The sequence below is a fragment of the Podarcis gaigeae genome (assembly GCF_964106915.1).
Source record: "Podarcis gaigeae genome assembly, chromosome: Z".
Lineage (NCBI taxonomy): Eukaryota > Metazoa > Chordata > Lepidosauria > Squamata > Lacertidae > Podarcis > Podarcis gaigeae.
Genome location: NC_139691.1, coordinates 32,249,581 through 32,263,849, shown reverse-complemented (window position 1 = coordinate 32,263,849; position 14,269 = coordinate 32,249,581). Strand labels below are relative to the sequence as shown.

At 45.0% G+C, this 14,269-nt stretch overlaps 1 protein-coding gene across 2 annotated transcripts; it reads right to left on the bottom strand.

The window, feature by feature from the left end:
* Window positions 1–407: 407 nt before the first annotated feature.
* Window positions 408–13,039, bottom strand: LOC310836400 (uncharacterized protein). Of its 2 annotated transcripts, none has more exons than XM_083721519.1 (7): window positions 12,315–13,039; window positions 9,671–9,791; window positions 8,092–8,270; window positions 7,594–7,793; window positions 6,450–6,597; window positions 4,076–4,209; window positions 408–2,908 (listed from the first exon to the last, which is right to left on the bottom strand). In XM_083721519.1, exons 1-7 carry the CDS (start codon window positions 12,370–12,372, stop codon window positions 2,186–2,188), a joined length of 1,563 nt encoding a protein of 520 aa, XP_083577645.1. In that variant the 5' UTR covers window positions 12,373–13,039; the 3' UTR covers window positions 408–2,185. The 2 variants fall into 2 exon arrangements, with proteins under 2 accessions (XP_083577645.1, XP_083577644.1); XM_083721518.1 differs by having other exon boundaries at window positions 8,092–8,276; window positions 12,315–13,037.
* Between the last annotated feature and the right edge of the window lie 1,230 nt (window positions 13,040–14,269).

Below are 14,269 nucleotides of genomic sequence, written 5' to 3'. Positions count from 1 at the left end.
TGGAAAACGAATGATAGATGAGGTGCGCCTTGGCCTAGTCAAGGGAGGCTTAGTTTTCTTTCACTGAATATCAGTTGATGAGGAGAGCGTTGTGCAAGCAAGGCCTGAGCACACAACACTCTCCTCAGTGAGCGGCATAGTGGCTCTGATATTTGGAATAATGTAGCCAACCGGCATATATTTACAAAGGGTCTGCTTTAATAATATTAGTTTCAACAATATTTGCATATTGTTTAAATGTTTCAATAAGGTATGTTCGTTGTTCTTGCATGCAGGGCCGCTGAATAAGTGTGTTCAAAATGCACTGGACAAATATTGTAGCCACTTTATGTCTGTGCATCCTTGAGATTTAATTCCCCCACTCCCATCATTATTGATGCCTTCAGGTCAGGCCAAGGACAGCAGAGCACTTTTATCTACTTTAATTGCACAATTTGAATCCCTCCCACAAGAGACTTACAGTCTGGAGACACCCTCCTATGTACAACTGCAAGGAATAAACCAGCACTGCACAAAAGTGGAACTCTGGTAAGGTCCAGGCATGGTGGAAATTTCCTGTTTCAGGTAAGTGGAATGCGTAGGTACCTTCTAGCAAGGTTGGAAGCATTATTGTACTGATGTCACAGGAACTGTTCCAAGGTAACAGGAGTTCACAAGCATGGCCACCAAGATGCTATTCTTTTTTTAAAAAAACCACGTTTTTCCTTAGGAACCTATGCCTTTGCCCTCCTTGCTAGCTTCTTCTTTGCAATAGTGAGCACCTTGCAGAACGGTGCAGATACATAATTAACACTCCGTTGTTGAGCTGTCAGCACCTTCCATCAAGCATCAACCAGGGAGAATATATGCTGTAAATGGAATGCACATGCCACCCAAAAAGAATCAATTTATAACCTTCCTCTTAGAAAATAAGATGTTTTTTATAAACGAATAATGTCTTTTATGAATGATACTCATGTCAAAATGTTATAGTGAGCCAAAAGGGGAATGGAGGAGCCAGGTTCGTTCCAAATTGGACTCCGGCAGCCACCTATGTAGTGAGGAACTCCTAAATGTACTGCTGATGGGCAACTGGCAGGTTTGGTACTTGCCAGAAGAAGGTGAAACCTGCCAAATGTAGTTCTTTTGTGTATAAAGGGGGAGAGATTTGAGTCAGTGCAAGAAGAATAGGCTAAGAAAGAAGAGGAGACAGAGATGGTTGCAATATCTACAGGAATGGTAAATGTGTCCGGAGTATGAATGGGTGAGACAAGCAATTTATAAAATATCATGATAGACAAGTTGGAAAGCATGTAATCCATGCATGCTCCCGATTTCACAGAACAATCCCTTTTTATTACATTTCTGGGTGGTCTTTCTGTAAAGAGGATGGGACACTTTCTGAAGTTTTAGAACTTGCTACCCACTTTGTTTGCGGCTCTTCTTCCTGTTGGAGGAGGGGGGAATCTCTGTTGCAACCATTCAATAAGGATCAGGCTTAGCAGCCAGCCTTGCTTACCTTTACTTGGTTGTTGTCTCCTTTTATTTTTCTGAGAGCAGACCTTGGGGAATTCTGAGCCCCTTGAGTGGGACTTCAGCTGTAAAAGCGAACCCCAGTTTCTATAACATTGATATGGGAACTGGAAAGATGATGAGTGCAAAAGACCCACTGACAGCAGCCACACAGTTTGGGAACACAAGATCTACAAATCTAACAATGAATTTTCAAATACAGTAAAACCCAAAGTTCCTAGTTTGGAGTATCCTTGGAGCCTTGGTAGTACGTAAGGGTTAACACACATGAGGCACATGAGGAGGAGGAATTCTACCATTACTCCTTCTTACAATTATCTGGCTCTCCTTTGTGCACTCCAGTTACATGGCTACATTTGGATTAGGTAGGTTCATGAGTCAGATTGCTGTCTCACCATCCTCAGTGCCTGCCCTACCATTAGGCAGAGTGAGACATCAGTTGCCAGGGATCAGGGTGAGGTGGCGAGCTGGAGGAGGGTGGAACTGTGCATGTCAGGAAGCAAAATATAGTGGGATATAGTGGGAGGGGAGGGAAAGAGAGGCCAGTAACCCTTTTGAAGACCCGTCAGGACAGACCTCTCTCTTTCTTCTTCAGCTCCCACCTTCTCCTGCAAGGTGAGACAGCAGCTGGGGTTTCTGCATTTCCCAGTTGCTTATTTGACACATCAAAAAACTACGTTTCACAGAAAAGGATGGGTGGGTGGAGTTCATAGCCAGGGAAACTCATTGCCTTTGTGTCTTTGGCTTCCAGGCTGGAGCTGCTACAAAGCTCTGCATCTTCCAAGAAACTGCTCTGATCCTGGTACACCTGTAACTCAGCGACCTGCTTGGCTGGGGCCTCTGGGTAGGTATCGCAGCCTTTCACTATATCAGAAGGTCCTGGACTGTACACAAGGCCTTGTGTGTCTAGATGAGCCTGCAGCTTCAAAGAGCTGAGGGGAATATCAGCCCCAGATGAAGGCAGCCATCTCACTTGGCCACTTTTATAGCTAGTTCTGCATTCCCAAGAGACTGTCTCCAAGCCACCAAAATGAAATCCTCCCGGTGATGGTGATGGTGATGGGTGTTCAGAAGATTCCAAGAGCCCCAGAGCACTTCTGTAGTCCTCATCAGCTGAATAATCTTCCCTCACCAGCCCTCCTGAGGAGAGGGAGTCTACAACAGCAACTGACAAGCAAGAGGGGTCCTCATTGCCCTTATCAAAACCATTTGGACAATAGTCACTTGATCCCTGAGCACCTAAACTGCCTGGAATCAGTTGGAACTGGGGGTTCTCCTGCTCTGTTGGCAGACCGTCTTCCAAGGGCAGCTGCACAGTAGTTGAGATGAAAACTACGGAATCAGCTTCCAAGTGAAGTGCAGGTATCTGATGAGATGAATTCCTGTTCAGAAAAACCTGTGGAGAAATTAACAGATTGTTGCTCCTATGTAAACCAGGAAGAAATTCAACAGGGCAGTATGCTACAGCATAAAATTTCATGGGCAAAAATAGGTCCATCAGAGGTCCTTCTCTAGGCACCCCTCTCTTCAAAGGCAAGACAGGTAGTGACTAGCTAGAGAGGGGCTTCTCCCATTTGTTAAATACTCTCTCCAGTTGCTCAGGTGCCAGATGAAGGCTCTCTTATTTGTCCAAGCCTTCCCATGAATGGCACACTGCTTGTTCTGTTTTTTCAATCTGCGGCTCCACAATATTAAGGCTCCCCCATTATTTTTTTAAACACTGCCTATTAATAAAAGCATCAGTGAAAAAGCTTCTATTCCAGCTTGCTTCTTGCTATGCTAGATGTCTTTTTGCAAGGGGATTCTCCCCACCCACCCAGAGGGGAGCATTCAAGACTGCAATTTCTTCCACCTGCAGTCTGAAATGACACAGTTCATCCTATCACTTCAGGATTCTTCTCCTCACTACCAACTCACTTTGCTGCAAATGTAGATTGAGACTTTCACAGGTGGCAACTGGTTTAAAATTGTAGGGTATGCAAAACACTGATGTCGAAGGACGATGCATGTAAGAATTATAGCCTGTTCCAACAGGCTTGGGGGAACTGACAGCTTCTACACACACACACACACACACACACACACACACACGTTTAATTGTTATTTTTTCTATGTTTTTTGCTGTTCTTATTTTTATCTGTAAATTGCCTTGGGTCCCTGTCAACAACAACAACAACAACAACAACAGCTGTATGTGTCCACAAGAGAGTTGGCTCAAAGCATAAGGTAAAGGTAAAGGTAAAGGTACCCCTGCCCGTACGGGCCAGTCTTGACAGACTCTGGGGTTGTGCGCCCATCTCACTTAAGAGGCCAGGGGCCAGCGCTGTCCGGAGACACTTCCGGGTCACGTGGCCAGCGTGACATCGCTGCTCTGGCGAGCCAGAGCCGCACACGGAAACGCCGTTTACCTTCCCGCTGGTAAGCGGTCCCTATTTATCTACTTGCACCCGGAGGTGCTTTCGAACTGCTAGGTTGGCAGGCGGCTCAAAGCATACATTCTATCAAAAAAGGATGCAGATCTGTTGATATTTGTGCCAAGCTGAAGCAAACAATTACTACTCACCAGGGATTTGGGCAGATCCATTTCTGAGGTGCTCAGTTGCACGTACTGCTTAAGGAAAGTCTTTCCAACCCCACTCAACAGGATGAGTCCAAAAACAGAGGCCAACACTATAACAGAAAGGGTCCAATAGACACCTGAAATGGGGTAAGAAAAGTTGGGAGAAAAAATAACCTTTCTTCAGTTAACACCATTCTATTCTACAGTGGTACCCCGGTTTAAGAACAGTCCTGTTTATGAATGATTCATTTTACAAACTCTGCAAAACTGGTAGCAGTGTTCCGGTTTGTGAACTTTACCTCAATCTAAGAACGGAATCCAAACAGTGGAAGGGCACCGGCCGTGGAAGGCCTCATTAGTGGAAGCGCGCCTCGGTTTAAGAATGGTTTCAATTTAAGAATGGACTTCCGGAACGGATTAAGTTCATAAACTGAAATACCATTGTATCAGGATTGTGAATGAGGGCTTTTCCCGGGGAATAAGTAGGTCCATTGCAGTTTAACCTTTGGAAAGCTAATCCTGACGGCCTTGATATTGAAATCTTAGGAAGGATAACAACAGGAAGATTTAAAGAAGGAACTATTGTAAACTCAAGGCAGTGGAAACATAAGATGATTGGACCCCACTGAAATTGAAGCATGGGAAGCCGCAACAAAAATTTATAATTTGGCAGAATATTTGGACTATATGAGATGTATTTGTATAATTTGGAATATGCAATGTGATCTGATTGGATTGTTAAAATGGAAAGCTTAATAAAAAATATTATTTTTTAAAAAAGATATTGAAATCTTAATTTAGTCCATATTTAGAGGAGTGGAGGAGACAGCCATCCCACTTTTATATTTTCAGTATACAGGTGACTCTCAACTTACGCAGGGGTTATGTTCCAGGGATTGTGCATAAAGCCAAAATTATTATTATTATTATTATTATTATTATTATTATTATTATTATTATTATTTATAATTTATACTCTGCCCATCTGGCTGGGTTTCCCCAGCCACTCTGGGCAGCTTCCAACAAATATTAAAATACAATGGTCTGTTCTGTTAAATATTAAAAGCTTCCCTGAAGAGGGCTGCCTTCAGATGTCTTCTAAAAGTCTGGTAGTTGTTTTTCTCTTTGACATCTGGTGGGAAAGCATTCCGTAGGGCGGGTGCCACTACCGAGAAGGCCCTCTGCTTGGTTCCCTGTAACTTAGCTTCTCACAGCAAGGGAACCGCCAGGAGGCCCTCGGCACTGGACCTCAGTGTCCAGGCAGAATGATGGGGGTGGAGATGCTCCTTCAGGTATACTGGAGCAGTTTAGGGCTTTAAAGGTCAGCACCAACACTTTGAATTGTGCTCGGATATGTAAAGGTAAAGGTAAAGGTACCTCTGCCCGTACGGGCCAGTCGTGTCTGACTCTAGGGTTCTGCGCTCATCTCACTTAAGAGGCCGGGAGCCAGCGCTGTCCGGAGACACTTCCGGATCACGTGGCCAGCGTGACGAAGCTGCTCTGGCAAACCAGCACCAGCGCAGCACACGGAAACGCCGTATATCTTCCTGCTATAAAGCGGTACCTATTTATCTACTTGCACTTAGGGGTGCTTTCAAACTGCTAGGTGGGCGGGAGCTGGGACCGAACGACGGGAGCTCACCCCGCCGCGGGGATTTGAACCGCCGACCATACGATCGGCAAGTCCTAGGCACTGAGGTTTTACCCACAGCGCCACCCGCTTCCCCAGCTCGGAAATGTACTGGGAGCCAATGTAGATCTTTCAAGACCGGTGTTATGTGGTCTCAGTGGCCACTCCCAGTCACCAGTCTAGCTGCCGCATTCTGGATTAGTTGTAGTTTCCAGGTCACCTTCAAAGGTAGCCCCACATAGAGCACATTGCAGTAATCCAAGTGAGAGATAACTAGAGCATGCACCACTCTCATGAGACAGTCCGCAGGCAGATGGGGTCTCAGCCTGCGTACCAGATGGAGCTGGTAAACAGCTGCCCTGGATACAGAATTGACCTGTACCTCCATGCGTCATTCGTGAGTCCAGAATGACTCCCAGGCTGCGCACCTGGTACTTCATGGGCACAATTACCCCATTCAGGACCAGGGAGTCCTCCGCACCTGCTCACCTCCTGTCCCCCCAAAACAGTACTTCTGTCTTGTCAGGATTCAACCTCAATCTGTTAGCCGCCACATAAAGCCACATCTTCTAAAGACAGCACAGTCTCTGCTGACCTTTATTCCTAGGAAACTGAACCCTGGGTAAGCACAGGCACCCCTGGAGTCTCTTGCACATTGAGATATTGGGGTGGTGCACAAAAAAAGCAAAGATTAGGTAGATTACCCCAGTCCAAAGTGAGTGGGGGTGAAGTCTCTTTGTCTCTTACCTGTTGAGCTAGGTGGTGTTTTAATACACCGCACAGCTTCCCTGGTTGGCTGGTTGGCAACTTCTGCTTTGACGCAATAATTGGTATTTGGCTTCACATTCTTAAAGGTGTGTTTTGTTACATTTATTCTTCTTTGTTTGCTATCCATCTTGGGAAAGAAGACACACAGGGTGTCAAAGCAGATGCATGCTCTTAGAAACAACAAAAGGCTACTGTCACTTTTAAGGTCAGTTTTTAAACTGGAAGCCTTTAGATAAGGCTGTGGGCAAACAAGTTTTCTTCAACTTAGTGCTCTCCAGATGTTGGACTACAACTCCCATCAGCCTCAGCCAACATTGCCAGTTGTCAGGGATGGTGGGAGCAGTATTCCAATTGGATCTGGTGGTCATTCATGTTGAGGAAGGTCAGTGGAAACCACAATTAGATATTTCTGTTGTGGCTTAATGGCTAAGAAACTGAGTTGTGGATCAGGAAATCCCTGGTCCAAATTTAGCCTCTACAAAAAGGAAAGAAAGAAAACCCAGTTGCACTGTTGTCCTATGCATCTCTTCTCAGAAGTAAGTTCCACTAAGATCCATCTGCACTATATATTTAAAGCAGTTTCACGCCACTTTAAACAGTCATGGCTTCTCTCAAAGTATCTTGGGAATTTCAGTTTTCTAAGGGTGCTGGGAGTTGCTAGGACACCACCTATTCCTCTCACAGCTACAATTCCCAGAGGCCCCTGCAAAGATGGATTAACCGTTAAACAATTCAGAATTGTAGCACTTTCTGGGCCATACGCCTGTGCTGGGTGGGGCCAGGGCAAAAGTGGGTGGACCAACAAACACAACTTCCCCTTTTGTACAATAGGCTAGTTTCTACTATCTTCCATCTAGGCAAGCAAGAAATATTATCAATGTTAAGGGAAACATTCCAGCCAGGCAAAAACACTTGGCATGCGAAGCAAGGACAATGAGTAGGGTGGCCAGGACAGAGTTTCAAGGACCAAGGAAGGACGCCTTCAGCCTCTGGCCCTGAGGTTCTCCACCCCTGTGTGAACCCATTCAATACAATCTGCCTGGTTCAAGGAAATGGGCATCAAGGAAAGGGAGAATCTTGTTCAACAACAACAACAACAACAACAACAACAACAACAACAAACCCAACAGCTGTTCAGTTCATCTTCACACAACATTACGTTCTGGAAATCTCCCCCTTCACTACTGAGGATGATCAGGATCTTTAGAAGGGATGTAAAATCCAGTGAGTCATTTTCCTTCAGTAGGATCTGGGGCATAGAGATGGATACCGTAATGTTGCGATCTGCAGCAGCCAGAGAGAGAATGAGGGGGCCAACAACAGCTGTAAAGAGAGAGGAAAAGAAGGAGATACATTTGGCTGGTTCCCTTTCACCTTTCAGTGCCCCAGGCAGAACAGGCAACTCAGATCTCGCCATCGTCAGCACTTTTAATCTCTGCGCTTTCTTCTGAATGTCAGGACTAGACGACGTGCCATATTAAATCCATGTTTACATTACATTATGTTTTAAACCAGAGATGGACAGGACACCCCTTCAGAAGGAGCCGCCTCTCTTCTGCAAAGTAGTACATGCATGGTCACCTAACCCAATTCAAGTCTTCGACAGAAAAGGTTTCCTTACTGTCTTTGTATGGCTGCAGCCAATCCGAATAGGTCCATTCTGACCACCTGCCTCCATCCTGGGCTCTCACCCTGGCTTGGTAAAAACTGAAAACGTCTGACAGATGAAGCTGACAGCTTTGGTTTCCTCTGAGATTCCTTCTTCTGCAGGACGGCTCTTTGATCCAGTCAGGATAAGATCTGTTACTTAGAAGCAGAAGATGTAATAGTACCATGACATCTCTTGCCTTAGCATTTGTTCCACCCTACCCACAACCAGCCTGTCTGTGAAGGGCAGCACCCCGAGAGGAGGAAGAGTCACCACTGCCCAAAGTGGCAAGACAAGCAAGAGGCTTGTCAGGTGGGGGGCTGCACCTTCTACCCCCACACCATCATGCCTCCCCCCTCACAGGTGGAACTGCTGTTGCCAAAGCCAGCTCCTGCCCTTCGCTGCTGCAGAGTGCTACCCTCTGCTGGGTGTTTGCTGCCTCCTGCTCCTCAACTCTGGCAGCTGCAGTGGCAGGCTCATGGATGGCTGTGGCAGGCTCCTCTTTTCACCCCTTCTTCTTGCTTGCCCTCTTTGGGGCAGCCCAGGTGTAAGTATAGGTTTGCTGCTGCCATCCATGAGTGTGCCAGTGGTGGGGTTGAGGAGCAGCAAAGAGCAAGCACCCAGCAACAGTGAGCACCCAGCAGGGCCAAGTGCTGGCCACCAGAAGGTGCTGAGGGCTAGGACACATGGGTTGCCATCTGGGGTTTTGCCTCTAGCGGCAAAATGGCTTGGGCCAGGGCTTACCCTGAAAGTTAATCTCTCGTTCATGATTTCAGTCATGATCAAAATGATACTGCTTTCAGGAAGACTGTGGCCAGGATAGAGCCAATGGTGTACCTCCATACCTGGAGCACTGATTTACCCCCTGTTGTTGTTGTTGTTGTTATTTATTGAACATGATCCTTTCTTGTTGCGCACAAAGGCATCCAAAAGGCTTGCAACATATTTAAGACCATAAGCATAAACAACTAAAACACATTGTAGAAAAAACACATTTACATGAAAACATATGTTCTTCATTTAAAAAAAAATGGACAAGGAGCAACAAGAAATAAGAGCAGCAGAAAACATTGGCAACCTAGCTAAAAGCAAGCAACATCACTGTAGTCCAATCAAAAGCCTGAAAGGAAAAGTATGTTTTTACCTGAAGGCCTCTGAAAAGAGAGTGGCACAGATGGGGGAGCCACAACTGAAAAGGCCCTTTGTCACCTATGCACCACCCCCACCCCCCAGAAAACACATCAAGGGAAACTGCTCTTAACACCCATAGAGACTTTCCTTGAAATCTAAATAATTTTCAAGCGGTGATTTTGGTCAGTACTGTGGCACTGGGAGTGTGGGTGGATAGACTGAAACTTACCCTCCCCATCATTCCACAGTCCTACAGCTGCTGCACAAATAACAAAAACCAGGAACATTAGCTGCACTCACGCAGTTAACTTCTTGGCAAGTTTGACCCTCAGTGTTGACAACGCTTAGCTAGGTGGACTGATTGTTTGGTTCAGTATAAGTTCAAAAGAGGTAGTTCTTGGAAAAGAAAATGTCAGCATACCCATTACTTTTCTCCACCTCATACTGAGTGCTGTTGGTCGAGTTTGGAGACTGGTGCCATGTCAAGGAAGTGTAGAAGTTCTCCGAAATTAGTGTCACATTTTGTGGAGGAAGCAGGATTCCTTAGAATGAATGAGAAGGGGGAAGTGAACAAACCAAGAACTCTGGAAGGAAAGAGCTCTCCAAATATGCTACTTTCAGCTGAAAAGGATAAATCCTGATGAATACTGTATATACTTAGAATTCAGGGGATGGGAAAGGCTGGATTCAAGCCAGGCCCAGATGCAGAGTGAGATGGTTGGGATGGGTTTTGGTTTCTCTCCATTTCTCACCACCACCCCCAGTATTTAGTTAAGTTCTCCATATTTCCATAGCAGTTTGCATTTTGCTTCTTTTTTTAAAAGTCCTCATGAAAATTCACCAGCATTCTTCTAGGCAATGTAGCTTAATATAACGTGATTCCAAAGCTATTTTCTCTAATACGATGCATGTTTGTAAGTTGCATTCGCTAATTTTACCCAAACATACACATTTTTGTACCGATAACTTGGCCGGAGAACTGTGTTGCAGAATTCACAGAAGGGTGAATTTTGAATCATGGCTGTGTTTTAGAAAGAGCAGATTGAGTAAGGTCACCTTTAAATGCAAACTGAATCTAGCGTCTCACCCACCCTGTGGTTTGCAGATCTGGTTTGAACTCATACCAGGATTCAGAAGATCTTCTTCAAAGATCTACCAAATAAGTAGCAGGACTGCAAAGGAACTTTGAATCACCGGATGTCAGACGAGTTACAAGTGGGTAGCCCCACCCAAATGGGCCAATTCCCCACCCGTTATACAGGCTGCAGATGTATGCTGTGTATTGTCTGTTGAACAGATATCTGTTAGGAGACATCTGAATGCAGTCCTGTATAGGCAAGCTTTTTAAAGGTTTAATGTTTTACTATGTTTTGACATATGCTGGAAGCTGCCCAGAGTGACTGGTGGGGAACAAATGAATAATAATAATAGTAGTAGTAGTAGTGGTGGTGGTGGTGGTTGCTCCACACAGCCGATGGTTAAAGTAACAGCTTTATTAAGCAAAGCTCTGCACAGCTTCCTGGTGGAGCTCTAAAAATCCAGTTCCACAGGTTAGGTGGCTCTTAAAGCAACAGTGCAGAGTTTTTTTTCTGTGTACCTGAAGGGAACATTTCCTAAATGGATATGAATTCACCTGAAGGAATGGGGTCTGAAAGGATAGGGGTTTGAGGAAACCAGTTTTGAATTGGGAGGCTTGGGAGATTGGAACAGAGGGAATCCTCAATTAGCTAAAGGTATCCCGATGCTTTCAACTTTTCTTTGCATTGACTTGATTCTCTAATTTCCTGACACATTTCACCTCTGACTGTGGCTGCCTCCATACTAAGTAGAACTGCTTTCTTTTCTGCTGCCCTCCTTCCTGGCCACCTCTAGCTCCACAATTTACAGGTAGATTGCCTTTTCAGGAAGACACCCCCTAGCCCTTTCCTTATGCCATGGGTAGGCAAACTAAGGCCCAGGGGCCGGATCCGGCCCAATCGCCTTCTAAATCCGGCCCGTGGACAGCCCGGGAATCAGTGTGTTTTTACATGAGTAGAATGTGCCCTTTTATTTAAAATGCATCTCTGGGTTATTTGTGGGGCATACGAATTCATTCATTCCCCCCCCTCAAAATATAGTCCGGCCCCCCACAAGATCTGAGGGACAGTAGACCACCCCCCTGCTGGAAAAGTTTGCTGACCCCTGCCTTACCCTCTCCTTTGAGGAAATATCAGCTGATCATTTCAGTTGACAGCCATCAGCTTAAATCAATGATAGGGCAGGACATTTCCTTGACTTATCCAAGGTCAAAGTTTGTGTTGCAATACTCAGAAATGCCTGCATATATAGCACAACTTTCTAATGCCTTGTAATTCTGAGTCCTGGTAATCATGAAGATCTAGAATGCTGCACAAATCAAATGAGGTTTCTGTGATCTATGTGAACCAATACGTCCTCATTAACACCTCACCAGTGTGTGGGCAGGTCAGGGCTTTGGGGGCAGACACCCACGGTTCTCTCAGCAGAATAAGGACCCCAGAACTCAGTAGTTCTTGCTTATCACACTTTGATATAAGTAATAGACATGGTCATCTAAAATTAATTGACGCACATATATTCCATTACTCTCTCATAATTATCTTAAATCCAGAACATAAAATTACCTAATTGCATCACTTCATCTAGGCTGGCCTTTTGCCTTTTGCCAGTTTTTGCTTGATGTTATCAAAGCTTGATGTTATCATATTCCTGTGCTTGCATGCATGAATTTATTGGAAAACAGGATTTCCTTCTCAGCTTATATCCCCCCCCCCCCCGCAAAGCCCTGGAAGGATCTTTATCTACAGATAGATCAAAGGTCTTCAGGACACATTCTTTCTTTGCCAGAAATGGGGGTGGGCGCAGCTATGGCCATTCAGATGTTGTTGGGCTACCACTCCCATCATCCTTCATCTTAGCTGGGAGGCTTAGGTGGAGTCCCACAACTTCCAGAGGAGTCCCCAAGTTCCCCATCCCTGGTGCAGGCACTAGGAGCCAAGAACAGCTAGTCAACTTTTCTTCACCAACTTAAGGAATCAAAGACTTACCAAGTTGGAAGGAGTGACCGACAAAGAGCAAAAATGCAGCCCACAATGCAACGGCCATGGTTCCTGGCTGGCGGGCTCTGCTCTCCTTCCATCTGTCTCGCGGCCATGCATTTGAATCATATGAATTGGACAATTGTGGAAGGATGAATTCCTGAAGTTACCACACCTTAAGACTGAGTTCTCTCATTGCACACCAATTACTTAAGTGAAGGATTAGCGAGCAAATTCTTTTTGAACAGGGGGAGGAGCAGGAAGAGGGTGCGTAAGGACAGTCCTTTTGTTTATGTGCACATGATCTGCGAGTGGAATGCTGGTTGGGAGCCAGTATGCTGTGGATACTAAACTTCACAACAAGTCACCTGATTCAAAGTAAAAAGGAAGCTTTATACCTGCCCCTTTTAATCCCAGCAGTCAGTGACAAACAGAGTTCCTTTTGCAAAAGCAGACTAACAGAGTGATGGACTAGGGCTGGGTAGATCCAGGTTGAAATCCCCACTCGCAAATACTTCCCTTGCCAACTTTTCACCTGTATGTGGTCATCCACATTTGCAAAAAGGGAAAGGGAGAGTGAGGGTGATGATTGGATGCCTGGTTTTTCCCATGGGGGATGTGTATTCCTGATGATCTGTGCCATTCACATGCAAAGACAATGATTTTAAATGGTTCTGTTTCCCACCCCAAGCAAATAAAACTTATAAAGTAGAAGTGCCTGGGAGCAATGGCTATTTGATGGTGGGCAATCAAGAACAAAGGACGTGGGTGGCGCTGTGAGTTAAACCACAGAGCCTAGGACTTGCTGATCGGAAGGTCGACAGTTCGAATCCCCGCAACGGGGTGAGCTCCCGTTGCTCGGTCCATGCTCATTGTTGAAAGCACATGAAAGTGCAAGTAGATAAATAGGTACCGCTCCAGCGGGAAGGTAAACGGCATTTCCGTGCGCTGGTCTGGTTCACCAGAACCGGCTTAGTCATGCTGGCCACATGACCCGGAAGCTCTATGCCGGCTCCCTCAGCCAATAAAGCGAGATGAGCGCCGCAACCCCAGAATCGGTCACGACTGGACCTAACAGTCAGGGGTCCCTTTACCTTACCTTTAAGAAATCTTAACCTATTTGAAAATAATTACTGTATTTTTCCATGCATAAGACTAGGTTTTTCCCCTTAAAAATAATGTCAAAAATTAGGGGGCTTCTTTTACACGGGGCAATCTCCTCCCATTTTCTTAAATCTGAGTCCCCCAAAACAGGGGGCATCTTATACATGGGGGCATCTGGAAAATTTGGATTACAAATTGTAAAAAAAGTGAAATATTTAGGTATACAAATAACAATGAAAAATATAAATTTGTTTGAAGATAATTATAAAAAAATTGGGAAGAAACAAAAAGAGAAATGGAAACTTGGACAAGACTGAAATTAACACACTGGGGTAGAATTTCGGCTATTAAAATGAATATCTTACCAAAACTTCTGTTCCTTTTTCAAATGATTCCCATAATAGGTAAAGATGATTGTTTTAAAAAATGGAAAATGGACCTAACAAAGTTTATATGGCAAGGCAAAAAGCCACGGATCAAACATAAATTATTAACTGACATAAAAGAGCGGGGAGGTTTTGGACTCCCAGACCTGAGACTATATTACGATGCAGCATGCTTTACTTGGATCAAGGATTGGATCAAATTGGATAACAGCGACATTTTGGATTTGGAGGGATGGAACAACAGATATGGTTGGCATGCCTATCTAATTTATAACAAAGTGGCAGTCCATAAAGAATTTCTAAGCCACATAATTAGAAATGCATTATACAAGGTCTGGGTGAGACATAGAAGGTTGTTAGAACCAAAAACCCCATGGTGGGTCTCACCGCTAGAAGTAATATCAGTTAAAAAGAAAAATACTATAGGAAGAATGGCAACTTACCAGCAGCTCCTAAAGGAAGAACAGGGCCAAT